General features: G+C 49.8%; 1 protein-coding gene across 3 annotated transcripts in view; it reads left to right on the top strand.

The window, feature by feature from the left end:
• BCDIN3D (BCDIN3 domain containing RNA methyltransferase) overlaps positions 1-21,015 on the top strand; it is a 25,538-nt gene that overhangs the window by 1,124 nt on the left and 3,399 nt on the right. For 2 of the 3 annotated variants that reach the window (XR_004159707.1, XR_004159708.1), the window contains exons 2-7: positions 2,296-3,529; positions 4,529-4,594; positions 5,339-5,447; positions 15,371-15,497; positions 16,607-16,746; positions 16,868-19,511. Coding sequence is in view for 1 of the 3 variants with exons in the window: in XM_010710535.3 (XP_010708837.1) it covers positions 2,296-2,910 (615 nt within the window). In the remaining 2 variants the exon portion in view is untranslated. Of the gene's footprint in view, positions 1-2,295; positions 3,585-4,528; positions 4,595-5,338; positions 5,448-15,370; positions 15,498-16,606; positions 16,747-16,867; positions 19,512-21,015 lie in introns of those variants that run through there. The other variant, XM_010710535.3, reaches the window with a different exon arrangement.

Genomic DNA, 21,015 nt, shown 5'->3' with positions numbered 1-21,015 from the left:
GGGGGTCAGTGATCTGGAGCATTGGGGGATGGCGGGAGATTTGTGGGAAGACAGTGGCCTCTGGTATAGGGAACAGTGGGAAGGCTTGGGGGGAACAGCGTGAAAGGTTGGGAGACAGTGGCCTGGAGTACTGGGGGGCAGTAGGAGAAAATAGAGGGGAGACTGAGGTCTTGAATATGGGGAGCAGGGGAAAAGATTAGGGGGAAGCAGAGATCTGGAGCATTAAGGGTCAGTGGGAAGAATTAGGGGTGAGAGTGGTCTGGGGTGCTGACTATTGGGGGACAGTGAAGAAATATTAAGATGGGTAATGGTCTGGGATAATGGGGAGATTGGTGTGGAGTGCTGGGGCAGTGGGGAAGATGAACAGGAAGGTGGTGTTCTGGGGTATAGGAGGATAGAGGGGAAGATTAGAAGAGTGGACTAAGACACAGGGTGGCTGAGTGAAAAATTAGCAGGGAGACAGTTGTCTGGGATATTGGGGTGTCGTGACAAAGATTCGGGGGGAGATAGTGATCTGGGGCATTGGGAGCAGTGGAAAAGTTTAAGGGGGACAGTGCTCTCAGGTGCTGGGGGACAGTGGGGGAAGTTAAGGGGTCTGGGAAAGCAGTGACTCATGGTAGTACAGAAACGGAGGAGATTAGGGGAGGCTGAAGCCTGGGGTACAGTGGGACAGACTGGGGAGACTGGAGTAATCTGCAATTGGGGGTGTGGGAGGAAGGAATGGAGGAGGCACTGCTGTGGAATTCTGGGGAGGAATGGAGCAGACTGAGCAAACAGAGGGGTGTAGTGGAGAGGGGTGGTGGGGGCAGCGGAGAAGGCGGTAGGAACAGTAACCCAGGGAACTGGTGGGCAATGAAACAGCCTGGGAGGGCTGGGGGGTGTGGGGCATCAGCCTGGGGTGGGTGTGAGCCTGTGTGACTGAGGCAGAGAGCAGTTGGGTGGGGGTCACAGATCGTTGCAGTGCGGGAAGCCACCTCCTCAAATCTCCTGCGAGAGAACGGTGAAGGTAAAGGTGGAGCTGCCTATGCCTAAATACTGAGGCTGAGAAGTGGTTTGGAGGCTGTGCTCAGTCTGTCCTCCTTCCCACCAAGTGCTGGACATGGAGAACCCTGGGTTGCTGGGTGTTCTCAGCACCAAAGAGGCAGGGAACCGGCCAAGTCTGAAACTAGAAACCATTATTTGGTATGAGTTTAGCAGTAGCACCTCAGTTATTGCTCAGACAGGACTTCAAATTAACATCTGCTCACACGTTCTTGAAGATTTTTGCAATCAAACTGGCAAATCTCACAGAATTTCCCTTCTTCTGGGTGTCTGTTGTCTTTCTGTTCCTTGTACTGCTTTTATTCTCCTGGCTTTTCCTTGTCATGCAGCTTTGTTGTGTTGTAATTGAGATGCGTATTAGTGCAAGGCTTAATATAATTGTTATTTTTTTTCCAGATGAAAGCTTTATCTCTGTGTTAACTTAAAAATAATTATTCAGGATGAAAAGTCATTCTGGCTGAGGATGTAAGTGCTGTTGTTTCTGTGGCTCCTTTCCCCAGCCTCCTGTTAGTTGCCTTAAAAGTCTGCGCTGTCAAAGGACGATTCCAGGTCCTGTTTCAGCTGAACTTGTAGAATAGGTGAGGTAAAAATGCTGTGTGGTTCTTTTGAAATGCAGACTTGCACCACTAGAGGACACTGCCTGCCTGCCTGTGTGAGCTCGGTGCTGTTACAGTTTCCCTTGCTGTCATTCAGGAGCTCCATCAGATCTCCTCTAACGAGAAATAAATTTGGTTGCCGCCGAGTGGTGCGCTCTGCAAAAGGAAATTCAAAGAAAGCTCAGCTCTCCTTAACTCTGTTATACTGTGGTGTGATGGTCAGGAAATGTTTTTTCCTTTAGCAGAAGAGGAGGAAATGTGTTACTTCAAATGTAAGTAGCCTAGATCGTGCTAGGAAGTTCTGAGGTCACCTGGGGAAGCCAGTGAAATCTTCACCTTGACAATGATTGGGACCTTCAGCACGATTCTTGTTAGTAGAACCCATTCATCTTACTCAGATTTTCTTCCTGCAGACACCACCTGAGGGTGATGTGGGTTTAGAACTGTTTCTGACTGCCTCTCTGGTAGTCAGGGCTGCTGCAGTGCTTTTCAGTTTAGAAGGGAAGATGTCAGTGAGCTCATTGTTCTGAACTGCATCGAGAGAAAGCTCTGAGGTGGTGCTTGGACCTTGCTGCTGAAAGTGGGATCCCGTGTGCTTGGTGTTGTGCTAAGGAAGCAGTGCGGGCCCTGTGAACTCCTGTTGTTTTCCTTTCTGCAGGAGCTGAGCGTGGCTCTGTACCGGCATCTGCTCGGCCTTCAGGAGGGCAAAGGAAGCCCAGAGCAGCCTGCAGATGGGAAGGATCTGCACCTTCTGTGCTGCGACATTGATCCGGTGCTCATCGAGAGGGCTCAGCAGAGCAGCCCCTTCCCTAACTCCATATCCTTTGCCAACTTGGACATCATGGACTCCAGCTCCAGAGAGCCGTTTCTCACCTCCTACCTGAGCCGTTTTGGCCGTTCTACCTTTGACATCAGCTTTTGCATGTCTGTGACCATGTGGATCCACTTGAACCACGGGGACAGAGGCCTGGTGGAGTTCCTGGCCTTCCTGTCCTCTCAGTGCAGGTACTTGCTGATTGAACCCCAGCCTTGGAAGTGCTACAGAGCAGCTGCCCGCCGCCTGCGGAAGCTGGGCAGGAACGACTTCGATCACTTCCGATCTCTTGCCATCAATGGGGATATGGCAGAGAGGATCACACAGATCTTAACAAGGGACTGCACCATGGAGCTGGTGTGCTGCTTTGGGAGCACCAGCTGGGACAGAAGCCTCTTGCTTTTTAAATCAAATGGCTCAAATCACGACGGCAGGGAGCCTTCAGAACAGCAGCAGTGACTGACAAAGGGGCTCTTGTGCTCCTGAGTTTGTAGGCAAGATACAGAGTCACATACAGGATTCCTACATCCCTATCGGGTTCAGATCTTGACCTTCCTAGGGAGTTTGGGGCAACTAATATCTGTGCATTGTTATGTCTGTTCTTTTTCCTCTTCACATCTGCAAAATGTGGTGGCAGTTCTGACCTATCTTGTGGGTTCTGAGGTTGCTGTTCCTAGAAAGTGCTGTTGAAATCCAAGCTGCTATATATATCGTGATTTCTTACCAAGAATGTTCCCTGGAAGAAGGGAGAACTTGCCTTTTTTTTTTTTTTCCCCACACAGCTTTTGGAGGAAAGAGGAGGCAAATCCATTTCTACTGACTCATGTGATGCAGTTTGTTCTGCTTCTTGTTGTGTTTTCTAGATAGAAGGCTTAAGGAAAACACACAGCCTGCTTTACCAGCCATGAATGAGTAAGTTGGATCATTGCAGAATGTGTCTGGTTGGTATCTTGGTCACACTGTGTCCTGTGCACCTTTACAGATGGGATTTGCCTGGTTTGGAAGCTCAGTGGTGTGAACTTTCTTTGGAGTGAAGGATTTCCTTGAAGAGCATGTATTCATTGAAGAGTATAACAAAGTGAGAGCTCTTTGTAAAATAAAAGTAATTTAATTTTATCAGTAAACATTTTGGCTTTTGTAGGGTTTTTTTTTTTTCCTTTTAAATCTATTTTTTCACACAGTTTTCGTAGGCTCTGGTAGCTGAGTATACATTTTCATTGTATTCTTAGGTCTAAGTACCACTTTGGTAATCCTGAAGCATGAATGCTGTCTGTGAGTAAGGTTAAAATATCACAATATCTGGGTTGTTTCTTATAGTTCAGTAAGATCTGGGAAGAAAAAAGGAAAAACAAGGGTAAAATGTCTTAAGTTAACTTTGCTTAATCTCCCTACTGGCTTTAGTTCATATCTGATTAGTGGTTTTGCTTGCTTTTCTAGTCAGCAGGAGTCATGCTTGCAGGGTGCTGTTCAAACAGCTTGTATGAGTAGGCTGTGACACACTGAAATAGATAAGCGATGACTCCTCCAAAGTTCTGAGTTCTGCAGCTCCTTTACTGTGCAGTGAGGGAAGCCCAGGTGTGTGCCCAAAGGGAATCTCCTCCAGGAGGTGCTCTTGTCTAGCAGTTCTTGTGCACGAGCCCTCTGTTTCAGATGATGTTGTGGCTGGAACTTCCTGGTTGTTTGCTGAGGCAGTGACAGGAGATGAGAATGTTTTATTTTCCTTTGTAATGAGCCCAGATTAAAGAGTGAAGGGGGTGTGTGTGCTCTGCTGGGCTGCCCTGGACTTCTGGTTGAGGAGCTGCTGGGACCCATGGAGATGTGAGAGTGGGAAAAAAAGAGTGGTTAAGCGGGTGGATGTGTTTGAAGGAACTGAGAGGGGCCACAGAAAGAAGAGCTCTCGGTCTGCTTTCTCAGCTGCAAACCAAGGTGTCAGTCCAGTGATAGCTCTTAGTTTTGTTACAGAAGGCTTGAAAATCAGGGCTGTTTCCCCTGTCCTTGTGGGAGAGCACATCAAAAATTCATCCTGCGTTTTCTTAAAGGTTCGCCCAAGTGCCCAATCTCTCTCTCTCTCTTTCAGGTTATATATGAATCCCACTTATCTCTTTGATAATGAAGCACCTATGACGTTGGCTGCAATCTATGGGTGAGCTGCAGTGACTCAGGGGTGGTGGCTGAGCCACTGCTGTTCCCTGCACTGTGCAGCTGGTGGCACTGGAGTATCGTGCAGCCTACAGCTTTGGCTTGTGTCAACATTCCTTGCTGTTCTCTTTGAAATATTTGAAAACGTCTGTTGTAAAGGGGTGAGCAGGGTTTTCTGCCTTTCAGTTCTGCGTGGGAATTTGCACAGCTGTCTGAAAAGCTTAATAAATTGTTGCTAGGAAGGTAAACAACCCAAAGAATTACAGGAGACCTTCCCTGCACCCACCTGGAATGACATTCCTCTTCAAAGAGAGCCTGTTTTATGTTCTTTCTGCACTGATAGTATCTGCCTGGGTGATTCCTTTGGTCTGCTCGTTGTTGAAAGGCTCTGTTTTCTTATTTCCTCATTTCTTTTTTTTTTGCAGCCTTTATGTGCTGGCTGTGTGCAGACCTGCAAACCAGCCCAGTGTGTATGTAACAGTACAGTGACTTCTTATCTGTCTCAAGTCTGGACTTCTAAATTGCTAATATCAATATGTCCCACTCAGAAATGGCTCAGCTCCAAAACTACTCTGACTTTGGCACAGCAGCGTGTTTTGTTTCTCTTCCTTTGGATATTGCCACAAACACAGCTTAAATTAATGTCAACATAAATCCCTGTGTGGTTCTTGAGATACCAGGTAGAATGGAATGAAGTCAGTCCTTTAGTAGACAGTGTTAAAATAATAATAATCTCCTTTCTTTTCAGCTCGCTGCTTTTGTTCTCCAGGAAGGTGTCATGAGATGAGACAGCTGGGAGCCCAGCTCCATGACACAGCAACAGAAGAAAGCCTGTGGATCTCAGCTGCTGTGCTTATGTAAGGCTCAGGAGAACATTTCTTTTATAAACTCTGTGCTCTTTGCATTTTGCAACGTGGTTAAGAGGTATTCACAGGCCTCCTGGAGGCAGGACATAAGGAAAGCAAAAGTGGGAGTTAAGACTGACACTTGTGCTCCCTCTCACTGTGCAGAGCTGGGTGGTAATTGTTCTTCGTGCAGCTGGGGAAGCAGAGAGATGTCCCTGCTTGTTTGAGGATACCTGTGTAATGATGAGGGATGGCAAAGCCGGTGCAGAAGCTTCTGTGCTCATCTCTGCAATACAGGGACGGGGCTGTTGCTAAAACAAAGGAAATGGGAGCGTGCTCACACTACTCTGCTGCCTGTGCTGACCTTCTTTGCCATCCTGGTCCACTCATTTTGTGCCATGTTTTTCTCCTGCGTGTTGGAAGGGTAGTAAGGAGATCCTGCTTGCTCCCTCCAACCCCATGGCTCCACAGTTGTCTGCAGGAGCCTACAAAATTCACAGCAAGGTGCTGCCCTGTTCTACCCAGCACCAAACTGGGAGTTCCCATGCGAGTGCCTCGTTAAGTTCTCAGGCTCTGTGGTTTGTTGCTGGGCCCCATCAGACCTTGCCTCAGTTTTTCCATCCATGAAAGGAGTTTGGTATCCACCCACCATCGTGGAGATTTCTGATGTGGAATATGGGCTGGATGTTTGTGCAGCACTTTTGAGGATGAAAAAGTCCTGATGAGCTGAGCTGTATCATCAGCTGTGAGCTATGCCATTGTACATAATGATCACTGCAGCCACTTCAGATATTAATTAGGTGCTGTACCTTCAAAGTGTTCTGACTAATTAAGTCTCGCACCACTGCTGTGTAGCAAGTTGTGTGTAATTATCCTCCTTCCTTGGGTAGAAAAATCTAGACCAAATAGCTAAAGCTGAGCAAGTCACTATTAAAGTTGGGGTTGAGTTCCAATTTCTGGGTGATTCTGCTGTGGCTTCCAGCCTTTGTAGGAAGTAAATTAAATTGAGTTGATGAGAAATCCCTTTTTTTTTTTTCTTTCTATTATTTTAATTAATTTTTAATTTTAACTCTTATGCTAAGGAGCAGTTCTCTGTCTCTTAGGGTCTTGTGCTGGATGAGAGCAAGGAATGCACTGAGTGGGGAAGAACGTAGTGTGCAAACGTGGTGCAACAGCGGCCACTTTATCAGTTTAACATTAACAGCTGCCAGATCAAACGAGTGCTGTAAACTCCTGTCTCCCTGCTGTCTGCTTCCATTCCTGCACACGTACAAACTGACAGCCTTGCAAACGCTGTTCGCTGGCCTTTCTAAATGGCAGCAGAATTTATGGTCTCACTCTACGTTCCCCAGAATGTATGAGCAGCTCAGGAGTGGAGGAATCAAGCTTAGGAACTGAGAGTTGGCAGCACTGTGTCTGCTACCATAAGCAGCTTCCTCTAGCTGGAAACCCGGCAGCTTGCCACTACAAGCTTGTATGTTAGAAGCTGCAGATTTTCGGATTTCCTTTGCTCAGCTGAGGGCACGTTTGTTCTTGTTCTTCCTGAAACTTTGCAGCCTGTGAATTAAAGGAGAAAAGCGAGAGGTGTCAGCCCTGTGAAGTATGGGCGTCTGTTCCTGGCATGCTGGGGACCTGAAAGAAGAACAGCTACACATCAAACACGTGATGCCTGTTCTCTACCAGGTGTGAGCCAGTCCTCTTGCAAAGTTCTGGTTTGTCAGGTTAGCTGGTGGTGTGAAGAACCTGAATCCCCTTCCTCAGTGCTGGGGTGGGGGGAGAGGGGGCTTCCCTTGCCTTCACTCTAGACTTGTGCTGAATGCTGTCCTGTTTGGCCAAGTTGCAAATGAGAGCACTTGGTATGTCAGAGCAAGCCAGAGGGAAACAAAAAGACTGCCTGCTGACTTCCCTGTGTCCTCTTGGTTATGGAAACGGATGCGGCGTAGCTTTGTATCCTTAGGTTTGATGACTAAGTGAGAATGGACTCCTGGAGTCTCCAAGGCTTTGGTGCAGTCTCTCTGGACCCAATGGAGTAGTATATAGGTAGATGAGTGGTGTGTGGGCAGTCTGGTCTGCCACTGGGCTTGCTTTTTTTAGTATTTAGGGTTTCACTCCTGGCACCTCAACTTTTTCATTAGGTTTGCTTGTGTTAATGTGGGCAGGTTTGGTTTCCCACAGGCCTTTGCACATCTCTTGTAGCATTACAGGCAGAAGCCTTGCCACCAAATATCATCAGCTGACACCTGAGTTTTTTGTGTTTAGTTGGTGTAGGAGTGTCCTTTTTACCTTACACTTGGGTCAACCGCTGGACTTGGAATCCAAAGGAGTCTCCAGTTTGGAGAAAAAAGCTGGAGTCGTGATCTGGGCTCAGGATATGCTTGTAACCCTTTGGCAAGACCGGTAGGTGCTCAGGTCTCAAAGAACTTGATTGTAGGGTGGGAAATGTGGGTTCCTTTCTGAGCCTTGTCCCCAGCTGCCTGTGGGACTGGGGCAAGCTGCTGCTTTCATCAGACTCCTCACCTCATGCTCTTTATTTCACAGGGAGGGATAACCTGGCGTGTTAAGCTAAGCCCTTGAGCTCAGTGAATACAAAGTGATGTGCAGACCTGAGCTGACCAGAGAATCCAAGTTGGGTCAGTTGTAGATCAGGCTTACAAAATGCATATTATCAGCTGCTTGGATTTTTGTTCTCACTTGCAACAAAGCCACTAAATCCATGGGCCTTTAACATGGCACAGTTTTGTTTTGAGGGACGATGTTTTCAGAGCAGCAAAGCTCTCTGTACTTCTCTGAAATGAGGGGTAAGGAAGGAGTTTTATTTGTCCTTCCATGGCAGAATGCACTTTAAATAAAGTGCAATTGATTAAACTCCCTTCATCTAAGTCATGTACAGTGGGCCAAAGACTGGGCATGGCACTGCAGATCCCCTGGCCTGTTTCCTTCTGTGAAGTGCTTTGTGATGCCAGATTAAGTCATTCTATTTTATTGTTGCAGTAGCAGTTTCTGCACCTTCCGTATGACTGACAGGGATTTAGTTAGAGCTGAATTTGAGGGTGGTGTCCCTCCTTGCCTTCTCAGTTCCCCTCCACCCCTGGGGTCAGCCCAGACTCTGACGGCTCCAAAATGTGTAGAAGCTGCTGAAGTACAGTTTTGTTCCCCTAGCAGCTGAAATCCAGGAGCAGTCATGCTGCAACAGGCCTGCCCTGCTGCGAGAGAACAATCTGCAGGGTGACACATCAAAAGCCAAGGGCAGCTCCGTGGTGCTCATGCAGAGATCAAAAGGGAGAAGCAGGGCGGCTCCTCTCCTGGCTGGCCCTTGAAGGCTGCCCGACTCTTTCTGTGTCCCTTTAATCTCCTTTACCTCCTCAAAGATCCCCATTTCAGGCATGGGAGATGGTGGTGGGAAAATGAAGTGGCCTTTCTGCGAGTGCAAAGGTGCAAAGGAAGGGATCCTTGGTTGCACGCTGAGAATTCCCTTACCCTCCTTGAGGAAAGCATATAGGAGAGGGAAGGCTTCCATAAACCCTTCTGATAGATACATCATCTTAAATGTGCATACAGAGGTGCAGGAGAGCTGGACCCTCCGTGTGGGGTCTGGAGTCCATCAACCCCCAGCCCTGCATAGAGAACCTCAGTCCCCTCCTGCTGCATTGCAATGGAGCCTAATCATTGCTGGTGCATGGAAGCAAGTGGATTAGCAGGGCACCATGTGAAAGTAGCCAGAGCTTTTCAGGAATGTGTGTGGTGGTGGCTATTATCCAGGGCTCTTCAGTCTCCTGGGACTGATTTGCTGTGTTCTGGACATTCCCAGTGTTGACTCCTCTTGTCCAGGGTGGCCAAGTAGGGCAGAAGCTGAATTATTTATTGCCTTCCAGCCCCCAGAGCGGGGCCTGCAGTGCATTCCTTACTGACTCAGATTGAATTTTAACTCTGCCTTTTTCTTGACCATTGCTTAAGAAGGTGCTGCTTAGTTTTTTCCTCAAATACCAGCAATTGTTAAACAGGACAAATACCTAAGAAGAGATGTGCTTTTTTTTGTTTGCCCTCGATAACTTCTGATCCCATTGCAGATCACCTCTGTGGCTGACCTTGTCTTTGGATCAGGGCAGTCACACTGAGCTGTGAAAACCCCTTTCCTACCTCACCTGGAGCAAGCCCTGCTTCTCAGGACTTTCTGTGGGACTTTCCAAAATGGTGTGGCTGCTTCTGTAATGCTCTGCATGGTGCTCAGGGTAAGCCTTGCCTTCGTGGTGAGAGCCAAACGTGGAAATGTGCAAAAATAAAGCATTTGGCTTCGAGTGGGGAAAGATGCTGTCCGAAGGGCTGTGGCTCAGTGGAAGGAAGCAAGGAGCTCACAGAGGTGGTGAGATAGGAGGGAGGAAAGGAGAGAAAATGCAGAGGATACTTGGGAATGGGGTTGGGTGCTCCTGGGGCACCTCTGCATGGGGAGATCTGTGCTCCTGAGCGTTATGCTATCGATGCTGACATTAGGAGGGCTGGTGGCTTGGTCCCCTTTGGCCTTCAGTGTAAAACAGATTTGGGAGGGGGGTTCCCAACCCAGGCTCTGTAAGGCCAGAGGACCCATTTATCTGAGCTCTGGGTTGAGGAACAACGCAAAGGAAGAGCAGCCTGTGTCAGGCTTTTCTCTCCCCGCAGCCATTTTCCCAGGTGAGCAGTCGGTGTCCCAAACACTGATCTTTGCCTCGGGGGGGAGGTGGGGAGGAAAGCTGCTCTGCTGCTCCATGTTCTCTCTTGATCTGCATTTCTAGCTGGTGTTGTCACCAGCGAACCCGCTCTGCTCTTTGCCAGGGCTGCAGGTCCTGGCTGGTCGCTGCCCTGCGCTCTGCATGGATGTGTCTGCATTTTTCCAAAGACCAGCTTCAGCTGGTTCGTGTGAAGTGCTGACTTCAGGCATTGCACAGAGCGTGACTCAGAAGGGCAGAGGTTTGGGGAAAGGGAGGAAAGTCTTTTTAAGGAGTTGCGAGCTGAAAGCTGCTGTGAAGAGAGTTGGTAGAGGTGGCCTGGTTCTCTTCCAGCTTCAAAAGGAAGAGTGCTGAGGATTTACAAAGAGCTGGCACAACTGCAAGGCAAAAAGAATGCTTTATTGAGTGTGTAAATGCTGTAAAGCCAGGAGTAAAGCTGTTAATGCTGTGTTTGCGTGGGTGTGTGTGTGTAGAGATAGGGAGGAGAGAAGAAGCTGCATACCAGAGTGTACGTGGGGGGGATAACAGAGGGCCTGCTGTTATCCCATAGGAGTGGGTTGGTGAGAGTCACAGTTGTCTCCAGCAGAGCAACTGGTTGGGGCAGAACCTGGTTACCATTCCCTGCTCTGACTGCTGAGCCCAGGGTAGGTGAGTGCTGAGCCCAGCAGCTGCTCTTGGAGCCTCAGTGTAATGTCATACAAAGGTGGGCTTGCAGACCACAGAACAGAGATGCTCAAGTTCAGCTCTTGTAGAGGGAGACCAAAGGGAGAAGCTCATCCTAATTCCCTGTGATATGTCTATGGATGTCATATAGCAGAAATACAGACTGGCTGTGTGATACGTCAGGAGAATGGCTCCTTTTCCCCCAGCACAGGAACTGCTTTGCATGTGCACCTGCTGTGGGGTAGAGGCACCTGCACTGTGGTTGCACGATGGCAAAACAGGGATGGGGGCAGAGGAGATGGCAGCAGCAGGTTGATCTGTGCCTGGGGGGTTGGGGAAAGGAAAGGAGCCGCAGATGAGCTGTTCCTGAATGTAGACCACAGGCTGAGCAGCCCCACAGGAGAGAATCCCCTCACTTCCCTCCCTCTGGCATTTCTTTGCCAAGATGCTTGCCAGAGAATTTGCTGATGTGGGAGCTTTGAAGCCTCTGATGTTTGCCTGCTGTGCAAAACCCAGCGAAAGTAGGTTGGAGCCGTCTGCCCTGTTTGTGAGCAGTTCCTGCTCTGTTTGTGAGCAGTTCCCTCCCCAGGGCGATGGACGCCGTCAGATCAGAGCTCAGCAAATGCACAAAGGGGAGCGCCAGGTGGGGCAGGCAGCCTGCACCCCGCTGCAAACAATGCTGACAGAGCCCTGCAGGGCTGGGTGGCCCAGCCTGGGATTGTCCTTTCCCAGCCAGGTGGAAAGAGAAGCCTGAGCTGTGTCTCCCGAGGTTCCCCAGCCCAGGGGCTGTCTGCCTGCCATGACTGCTCTCCTGGTTTCAGAGCAGTGTTTGCATGGATGGGGAACATGAGTGTGTACGTTTGTGTGGAGGATGGGGGGGCTCCTTATTCTTAAGCATCCCTACCTATGCCTGTCACCACTCTTTTAGTTGTGCCAAAGTCACTCTCGGCCTTTCTGTTCCTGCTTTATGTGGTTATCTAGAGTATTTGGCTACTGATGTGTACCAGTACAGTCCTGTGAAGTCAGGGAAACTCCCCAGTGTCTGAGAACCGAAGGAAACACTGCTCTGTGGGGCTGCAGACACCTCTCCAGCTCTCAGCAAGTGAGCTCTGGCTGTAAGGCTCCACTGAAGGTTGCAGGTTTCTCGGTGCAGGTTGGTATTGTGCACGAGAGGAATAAAGGCCAGTTGTGAAACGCAGATCCACATCTGAAACTGGATTTGGATCTCACCCCAGACTAAACAAATCTAAACAAATGTGATTCTGCAAGGCTTCTTGGATGATAAACACTGAGAACGGGGGCAGTCATGTACATATGCACTAGACACGTCTGTTCTGCTCTGCAGAAAGCAGCTGTTCACTGTGGATACATAAGGATCTTGCTTTTTTTTTTTATATCTTACAGGGTAGGATTTAACAGAAGAGTAAGGGATGTTGTCAGTCTTGGTCCTGACCATTTGCAGCCAACTCGAGGGAGTAATGGGAGTTGGATCTGAGCTGCCACAGGAAGATGAACAACTGCTTTAGTAGAGCTGTACACGGGGTTAGGGTTAACCTATGGAGTATCTACTAATACCTCTGGTTAGATGGCATGCATTCTGCATCTGCTAGGGTTGCTTTTTGGTAAGGGGAAACGTTTCTCTCACTTCAGTTTAGCAGCTGGAAGTGTGAAGGACGCTTAATGCTGCTAAGGGAGGTTCACTCTAGGCTGACTTGAGGCCTTTCTGTCCTTCTTTAATCTACCTAAGTAGGACCTACCCCCCTCTGCTTAAGGCCAGGACTGCCCCAAGTATTCCCTTTCCCTTGCTGCCAGACCACATCTTTCCTTGGCCTTCCAGTGAGGCGTTGGTATTGCTTATCACTGCAGCCCATGCAGACAAGTGGTGGGATTCAGCTTTTAAACTCCAAAGTGGTAAAGAGAGAAGACCCCTATGGGCTTTATGTCCTCCCTCCCTTCCAAGCAGCAATTGGTAAGCAGGTTTTTGCAGTGGAAATCAGTGTTTCTATAGCAGCTTCTGTGAAGCATTATGCTTATCTGAATTGCTCTCTACTAGATGTTCCTGAGAAACAAGAGGACAGCGAGAGCATTAGGTGAGCACAGACGCAGCTGGGTGGGATCTGTAAATGATCCAAGACTGTGTCAAAACATCCCCACCCCATTCCTTGCATGGCTGGGATGGTTTGCAAAAAGCTCAGTAAATGGTAGAGAAGTTGGTACAAAAGCAGCTCTCAGAGGGCCTATTCCAGCTCCCATGAGCTCTGCAGGGAGCCAGGCCTGCTGTGCTGCTGTAGTCGAGGCTCACTGAGATTTCTCCTTGTTCCTCTTGGGATTAAGCTGGCAGAGAAGGGATAGATGTCAGTGCCTGTTATTAGCTGCATATAAATCAGGAGCAAAGTGATGAGAATAATCAGGCTGAAGTTCTACTTAATCTGCCAGTTCTGCTGCTTGTTGAACAGAAGCATCATAGAATGGAATCACAGAATGGCCTGGGTTGAAAAGGACCGTAATGATCATTTAATTTCAACCCCTCTGCTATGTGCAGGGTCGCCAGCCACCAGACCAGGCTGCCCAGAGCCACATCCAGCCTGGCTTTGAACACCTCAAGGGATGGGGCATCCACAACATAATAACCTTCAATAAGGTTTCAGGCTGATCCCAATAACTCTGTCCTGTTAGTGCTGTCCGTTACCTGCTGTAAATTGACTTCAGAATGGAGCTGTGACTTCAGCATGGTTTTATAAAGCTTGGGAAGATCCATGATGCTTCCATGCTGACACTACCTCTTCCTTGTGCAGCTGGAGGACCTGGATGGACAGGCACAGCCAGACTGCCATGGTAAAGAAATGGGGTCTTCCCAGACTGGAGTGGCAATGGAATTGGAATGGGTCAGCCCACTGGAGGTAGGGGAGATTGAAATGCTGACCCTTCCCCAAACTGAGTGGAGATGCAGCCAAGAGGCAGTTCCAGTTGTGAACCCCAGCACAGCAGGCTGGGGCTCTGCTGCAGTCAAGGCTTGGTTTATGCATTCGGAGCCACTGTCTTGAGTTACTTCTTACTCTACTTAAGGTCTCAGCAAAGACTGAGAAGCACTGAACAAGTTTGAAAGTCATGGTTCTGGTTTTTCTGTGAACCTTCAGTCCTCCCAACCACTGAGTCCTCTTCCTTGCTCCCACTGGGGTCCCTCAGGACCTTCTAAAGTGGAGGCTTCTTCTCCAGGTCCTCTTGGCATTGCTGCCCTAAATAATACATGTTGTATAATCTGCAGAGCAAGCTCCAGATACAAATGTGGGCGAATCCTCCAGGGAGAACTGACTTCAGTGCTCAGGTCAGAACATGTCCCATGGGTGTTTGTTGTGAGCGTGAGCTGGCTGTCTGGGAAGCTGCCAGGGGGGCATGGATGGAGGTTTCTGCTTCATCAGAAACGGGACTGTACAGCACCTGGTGGGTTCAGAATTAGATGGAGAAAGCTCTGACATGAAGGCTGAATAGCCAGCTGTGGTCTGGCTTGTTGAGAGGGGCAAACATGCTGCCTGCCCCAAAGTTTCAGGTTTCAAAGCAAATCCAAGGCTAAATGAGTGAATTTCAGAGTTTTTTAGCACGTTGCAGTCCACAGTTCTAAAAGAAAAAGATGTTTTGCATTGGTTCTCCCTTGTCTAGTTTATAAATCTTCACTACCAGATGGTGAGTTTGAGCAGGAGAGCAATGGTTCCACCATGTTCCCCTGATGTCAAAAACAACCTGGGACTTGATGTCACCTGTTGGGAGAGCTGGCACTGAGCAGGTGAACTGGTGACACTGGCTTCAGTGGAGCCAGGCAGGTTTCTAGCTAGTAAAGTGCTAAGGGAATACTGGATTGACTCCTTGAGGCCAATGAGACAAGGGAGGCATAAATCCAGAGTGGTTCTGGACCGATCTGATGTGACCTTGCTTCTTGTCTTGTGTTTCTCACCTCTGTTATGTATGCAGAAAGCTGCTGGTGGGAATGGAACAGGCTCACCAGCATAGTGGGCGCAGCCCCAAGCTGACGGAGCCCATAGAATACTGGGACACTGCTCTCAGATGTGGGGTTTGGTTTATGCTCCATAGGGCCAGGGGTAGGATTCAGTCATTCCCTTGTTCCCTTCCAACCCGTGGTGTTCTATGATTTGTTTTGTGTTGCTTGTGGTGTCATTTAGCCCTGCTGCACTTACCCTGTACGTGGGTAGATCACATTGGATACCTTTGGGTACGCTGAAAGAGCTGGAAACCAGAACCCAGGTGCTCTCTATTCCCTTGAGGTGTGAACCCCTTCCCTGCATGTTGGGCAGCTCAAAGAGGCACACGTTTGCTGGGGGGCTGAAGCTACTGGCTGGGAAGGGTCCTGGTGTTGCACTGGAACACCACCAGGGTGGGAATATTTGAAATGAGGAGGTTTGTTGCACTTTTGGTGTCAATTCCAGTGCTGTTAGTGAGAGTAATCTGGACGTGTGGGCAACGAGGAGCCAGGCAGCGTGCAGACAGGTTTGGCAATGCTGAAAAATGATCTGGGTGCATTCTCATGAGCAAAACTCCAGCCCAGTGTCACCTTTGCAGGAGGAGGCTGGATCCTGAGCAAGCCCAGCAGGGGGACCCTCCATGCAAGAGGGGCTGCCTGGCCCCATAAATCCTGACCCCCTCCCGGCGTTCCCAACCCTGTTTGCTTCCTGCGTCAGTGCTCCCGGTGAGTCACAGCTGGGATTCCTCAGCTCTGAAGTGGTTCCTTCTCCTTTCTTTCCTCCCCCCTCCTTTTCTCCTCCCCAGGTGCTGAGCTTTTTTTTTCCAAAGCCTTGAATTGAAGGGTGTGTCTATGAAATCTCACAAACACACACAGGCCCTGGCAGGAATGGGTGAGCACTGTTCCCATTATGTTATGAATACCTGGCCGATTGCCACGGGGATGGTGCCAGGCTGAGCAGCCAATCTCCAGCACCTAGACCTGCTGAGCTCTGGGGTTTTGCTCCTCTCGCTAAGTCACTGCTTTGCAGAGATGGACAGTTTTAATCTCTTCTCAGCAACAGCCATGTTTTTTGTACTTGCTTGGCCTGCTGTGATATCCCAGTTCCCACGGTTTGCTTCTTCCCAGGGTAACGTGCAGGTAGGGGTGGAGAATTGAGCAGGCAGCTCCGGACTGCCCATCCTGCTGTGTGACTCATCTCGGCCAATGTGCAATCTCAAATACTTTCTGTTACCCTGCCCTACGCACTGGGCACTGCCCCAGCTCACCCGGGCCCTTCCATGTCTCTCAGCTCAATCTGCTGCATCAGGATTGGAGGCTGCCTGGTGTATCTGTGCATTGCAGACATCTGTCAGGCTGGGAGGGAGCACAGCTGGGTGGTCAGGGCCCAAACTGCCAGCATTGACCCAGGGTAAATGTGTGCTGTTTGTGTGGCTCCTTGTGCTGCTGAAATGTCCCCATGAGCGCTTGAGTGTTTCTAATGAGGACTATGAGGGGTATGAGGTGTTTGAATGCTTAAAGTTAGTAGAGAAGGGGCACTGGCTGAGTCTATGCATGACCTTCCAAGTAGATTCAAAACTGAAGCCCAGACACAAGCTCTGGTTGCTGATGTCTGCAAAGTCCCACGTGAGCTGGTCTTCCTGTTGGTAGTGCCTGCTTGCCCAGCTGAGCCATCAGAGCAAGTTTGCAGCAGGGCTCTTTGGCTGAAAGCTGTCTTAAAGGACTGGCTACCATCTGTGCTTGCAGCATGTGAATCGTGGTACAAACATGACTTGGTCTGAGCTGTAAAGTCTCAATCTCAATCGCTGATGTGACCTTCTTTCTATTTTCCCTAGGTTGCTCAGCCACTAGCTCACACAACATCTGCCTGTGGCATCGTGGCTCTGGTCTGGACAAGCTCACCTTTCCAGGTCTCAGAGATAACCTCCCATGCTGGAAAGAGGAGCATCCCACTCTCTACTGAGACCTGTTGGAGGTTAGCACAGCCATAGACCACAGTTCACACACTCCTGCCTGCCTGGAGGTGCCTTGTTTGCGTCCCCAGCTTTAAGCAGAGGTTCTGCTTCTCCCATTGCCCTTTTGCTTTCATGCTCTAGGTTCCCACAGACTCCCACTGCCAGCAGGTGATGTTGTTGCTCTGTGACGTGAATGCTGTGTGTGCAGTGGGGAGAATAGGTCAGGAGGTGCTGGGAAATGAGCAGCACCATCGTTTGGATTCATGCCTTCCATGGAACAAAACGTCGTCCTCCTCCATGTACTGATCCCCATCCTCTCTGCCCCCACATCAGTGCTCTGTCCTCCTGGAGGGCTGTGCAGGATTATATATGGGCAAACACCAAAAGGCCAACCCAATTTCCATTTTGTTTCAGGTAAGGCTTCTTTCAGACCCGTGACAGCCTTGTGGAAACGCAGGTATTTGGGTGGGGAGTGCGTTGAAGCAGCAGCTGCTGTGAGTCCCTGGTATGCCTGGAGGTGGAGGCGTGGGACCTATTGGCACTCCCACCCCATAAGCCCAAGGGCAGTGAGCTGACACAACTCTCCTGGAATCTGTCCCGCTCTAACCAGGATTGTTGGCAGGCAGGCACCGAATCTTGGCAGCACAACAAGAGAATGCTGGTTTCTCTGAAATTCCTGGGCTCGTTTGGTCAGGGTGCTGGCATGCAGAGCCGGGGAAGAGTTGGCACGTGCGTGGCTGCAGCAGAGCAGTGGGGCCTGGAAATGGACTGAGGGCTGGCAGCTCAGGATCTCTCCTGCATCCCTACCAGCTGGTAGCAGCTTTGGGTCTTGATGGGGTTTTTGAATGTTCTTAATTTCGTCACTAATCTGTAAGTGGTAGTCCAATTTTGTCCTTCATTTCTCCTCTCAGGGTGAGCTGCCATGCCAGGCCTGGGAGCCACTGTGCTAATAGGCTGTCAGCCCCATCACACCAGTTCTGGCAGTGCTGGGAATCCCACCAGTGACTGGGAAATGGCTCCCTCCAGCTCCTGTTCCCCTAACCCAAAGGTAGGCTGAGGGCATCCCAAAGCTGCAGCTCCTTTAGCAGGTCTGCACAGGCACTGCTGTCTCCCAGGCACTATTTGGGAGGTAGAGACCCTAGGGCTGCCCTGTGCAAGTGAAGCACAGGTGGAGGTGGAAACAAAGCAGCCAGGCTGGCTGCAGTACAGAACAAGAGGTTTTTTCACATGTCTGGGACAGTGAATGACTGGAAATAGTTGGAAGAAAGGTGGGATTTGTGAGATGCAACAACTGTGTTGGGGCAGCCCTCCCTTGCAGCACTCAAACTGAGCTCATTCACAAGGAGTCTAAAGGGCTGCAAGAGAGGAAAGCCCCAGCTATGCTCTGTGCCCAATGGTAGATTCATACAGGGCAGAATTTCCCTATCTTGTGCCAGTTTGGAGCAAGACTATGCGAATTCTGTCTCCTTGCCCTGCTGCAGGTAGAGCTTGGCATGCCTGCCTGAGGAGGCAGGGCGTGGGAGGGAAGGTTGGGCCTTGGCAAACTGGGCATGGTTCAGGTGTTTGCCTTCCTCCTGGATTGGCCAAGGAGAGAAGAACTTGGCCTTATATGGTCAAAAAAGCCTATGCCGGCGGTGCTCCTCCCTGTGAAGAGACACGTGGGGAGGTGTGGATGGGCTGATGGGGTCAGGCGTGTTTTCCTCCATCCTCCCCTGCTCTCCCTTTCCTTCTCCAGATACCCTGGAGACAATTATGGCATTTGCTTTGCAGCCAAACGTGGCTGATTCCTGGGGCTTGCAAAAAGGCTGCTTCCCTCAGCGGGTGCTGCTGGTTTTGTGTGCCCCCAAGAGCTGAGAGGTGATGGATGGGCACAAAATGGTGCCTGTGGTCAGAGTTGGGTATTTCATCAAGCTCGGGTATCTGGGAAGATGGTAGTAGTGGTACAAATCATTGCTTCTCTGCTGGTTAAACCTCTTTGCTGCTTGTTTAATTGCCTGCGGGAGTGTCTGGTTAGGAAAGCTAAACTATAGCACAGCCCCCCTCCCCAAAAAGAAACCACAAAAAGGCCTGATCCTGTCTTAGACTGCAGACAAAGATGCGTGGGAGAAACTGAGGCACAGTCCAAGATAATATAGGAAGAAATATCTATCACAGCTCTTCTCTTTGCACAGGATTGAGGGAGTTCTGTTTCCCAGCGGCTGGGTTCTTGGGCTGAGCCACTTCCAGCCCTGGCAATGACTGTGCCAGTGGCAGGTTGGGAGGTGAGCCTGGGGGATCTGTCTTTCTCCCCTTATCTTGCACCCTGTGTCTTGGAGTTGCTCCAGATGTGAGCTGGAATCAGGAGGAGCAGTTATGGGTGAAGTGGGACGGGCAGATTAAAGTGGGCTGAAGATTGGAGGGTGCTTAGGGGTAGGTGCAGTGGGGGGACCTACTGCAGCAGGACAGGGAACAAGGTGCAGTGGAAAGTCTGTAGAGCTCTGGGGACATCTCTTTTCCACCCCAGGAACATGTTTCCATCTCAATTCCCACACTTTTAATATCATGGAACGTGTGAAAGTTTTTGCCATCCCTCTGGTACGAAGCATGAACCTCACTTGCACTGATTTCCCTCATCTAAATTTCCTTGCACCTCTGAGCCTGGCTGCTTAGTGTCCTGCATTGGGTCCAGGTCTGTGATATGTTTAATTGGAGCCTCATAAAGCTCTCTTTGCTTCTCCTGAAGGAACGTGGCTGAATCTGGAGGGGGTAGAAACGTGTGAGAAGACAGACAGCTGTCCAGCTACAGGTGGGAGCCTGGTTCCTGCAGAGCAGATGGGCTGAAGGTTGCACGTCCCATTATAAAAGTTTTAAAAAAAATTATAAAAAGTTATTTTAGTGATTACTGGCAAGCTTTAGCCCCGTGGCAGACCTCAGTGGCTCAATTTCCCTTCATAACCACAGTGATACCCCCACAGTGTCCAGGGAGAGATGTTGACCACGCTTTGTACTGTTTCTTGCAACCTGAGAGCTGTTTTCCTTCTCCTGGGAGGCTGGGCTTGCTGGAAGGAAAAAAAGGAGAGGGTTGTTTGGCTGTTGCAGTGCTTGGAAGCCTCAGAGTCCTTCGGAAGCTCTTGCAATGGTATCACCTGCCCAGGAGAGGGAGCCTGGAGCTCACACTTGGGTGCTCCCCAGCCCAGGAGGCAGTGGCTCAGGCATGCAGTACCCTTAGATGTGGTCTGGGGCTCAGGCACTGCCCGGCTGGAAAACAGCAGAGGAGCCTTGTTGCTTCCCTCTGTCTGCTCCAGCTTGTCTCCTGGACTCTGTCCCAGTTGCTGTTGTGCAGATGCAGATATTTACCTGCTGATCCTCCCTGCCAGAGTGTGCACCACCAGTACTGGCTCTGCTCCTGCTTTCAGCACACGGCTTTATCAAACTTTATCAATCCCTGGGTTTTGCCCCTGGGTTTTGTCTCACAACTGGGCCATGTCCTGGACATCTGATGTCTCCTTTCCCTATGCTGGAGTAGGCACTTCGATCTTTGGCCCCAGAGAGAGTTTGAGATCATCTTTGGGAAACCTCTTGCTGCTGAAGTGATGTGGCTTTACCTGGATGCAGCTGTGCTTTGGATTGTGCATACAGCTGGCCAACTAATGAGGTTGAGCTTGCCTTTTTTTTCTACAGCAGCTAAATCTGGTGGCCACAGCACTGACTGCTGTGCTAGCTCAGCTTTATTCTCCTTCTAGGTCTGTCTGCTGCCACCCCAAAGGGAATTGTGAGATCCTGAGTTGATGGTACTGCCCTGTATTCCTGTAGCATTCAAGAGTTGTGTTGTCCTTCACTGGGAAAAAAAACTACAGAACTTCCCCATGGAATTTAACAGCTGCTGTTGGGGTGCAGGCCATTTCTCTGCTGTAACAGGAATTAGCCCTGAGGAAGGGACTGGTCCTTTAGATAAAATCAGCACTTAAGGGATAGTATGGTGGAGGAGTAGGACTGGTAGATGCACAGATAGGGGTGTCCCAAAGGTATGGGGCCACCTTGGGCATAGCTCAGCTCCTGTCAATAAGTACAGGAATTATCCTGCTGCCTAAAATCGTTGCCTCAGTGCTCTGTAGCTTGATATCACTTTTCCCATCCTCAGGGGGAAACTGAGGCACGCAGCAGTGAAGTAAGTGAGACTGTGAGATGGTAAGCTGGGGTTGTCCTAACAGCTGCCCCTTTTCTACCCAGTAGTCCTGCTTTTAGCCTGATGCTCTGGCCATAGGGTTCTTTCTCAATCTCCTCGGCAGTGGAGAGCTCAGAAACAGGAA

This window comes from Meleagris gallopavo, chromosome 4 (assembly GCF_000146605.3).
Source record: "Meleagris gallopavo isolate NT-WF06-2002-E0010 breed Aviagen turkey brand Nicholas breeding stock chromosome 4, Turkey_5.1, whole genome shotgun sequence".
NCBI lineage: Eukaryota > Metazoa > Chordata > Aves > Galliformes > Phasianidae > Meleagris > Meleagris gallopavo.
This window is presented reverse-complemented; position numbering and strand designations above follow the sequence as displayed.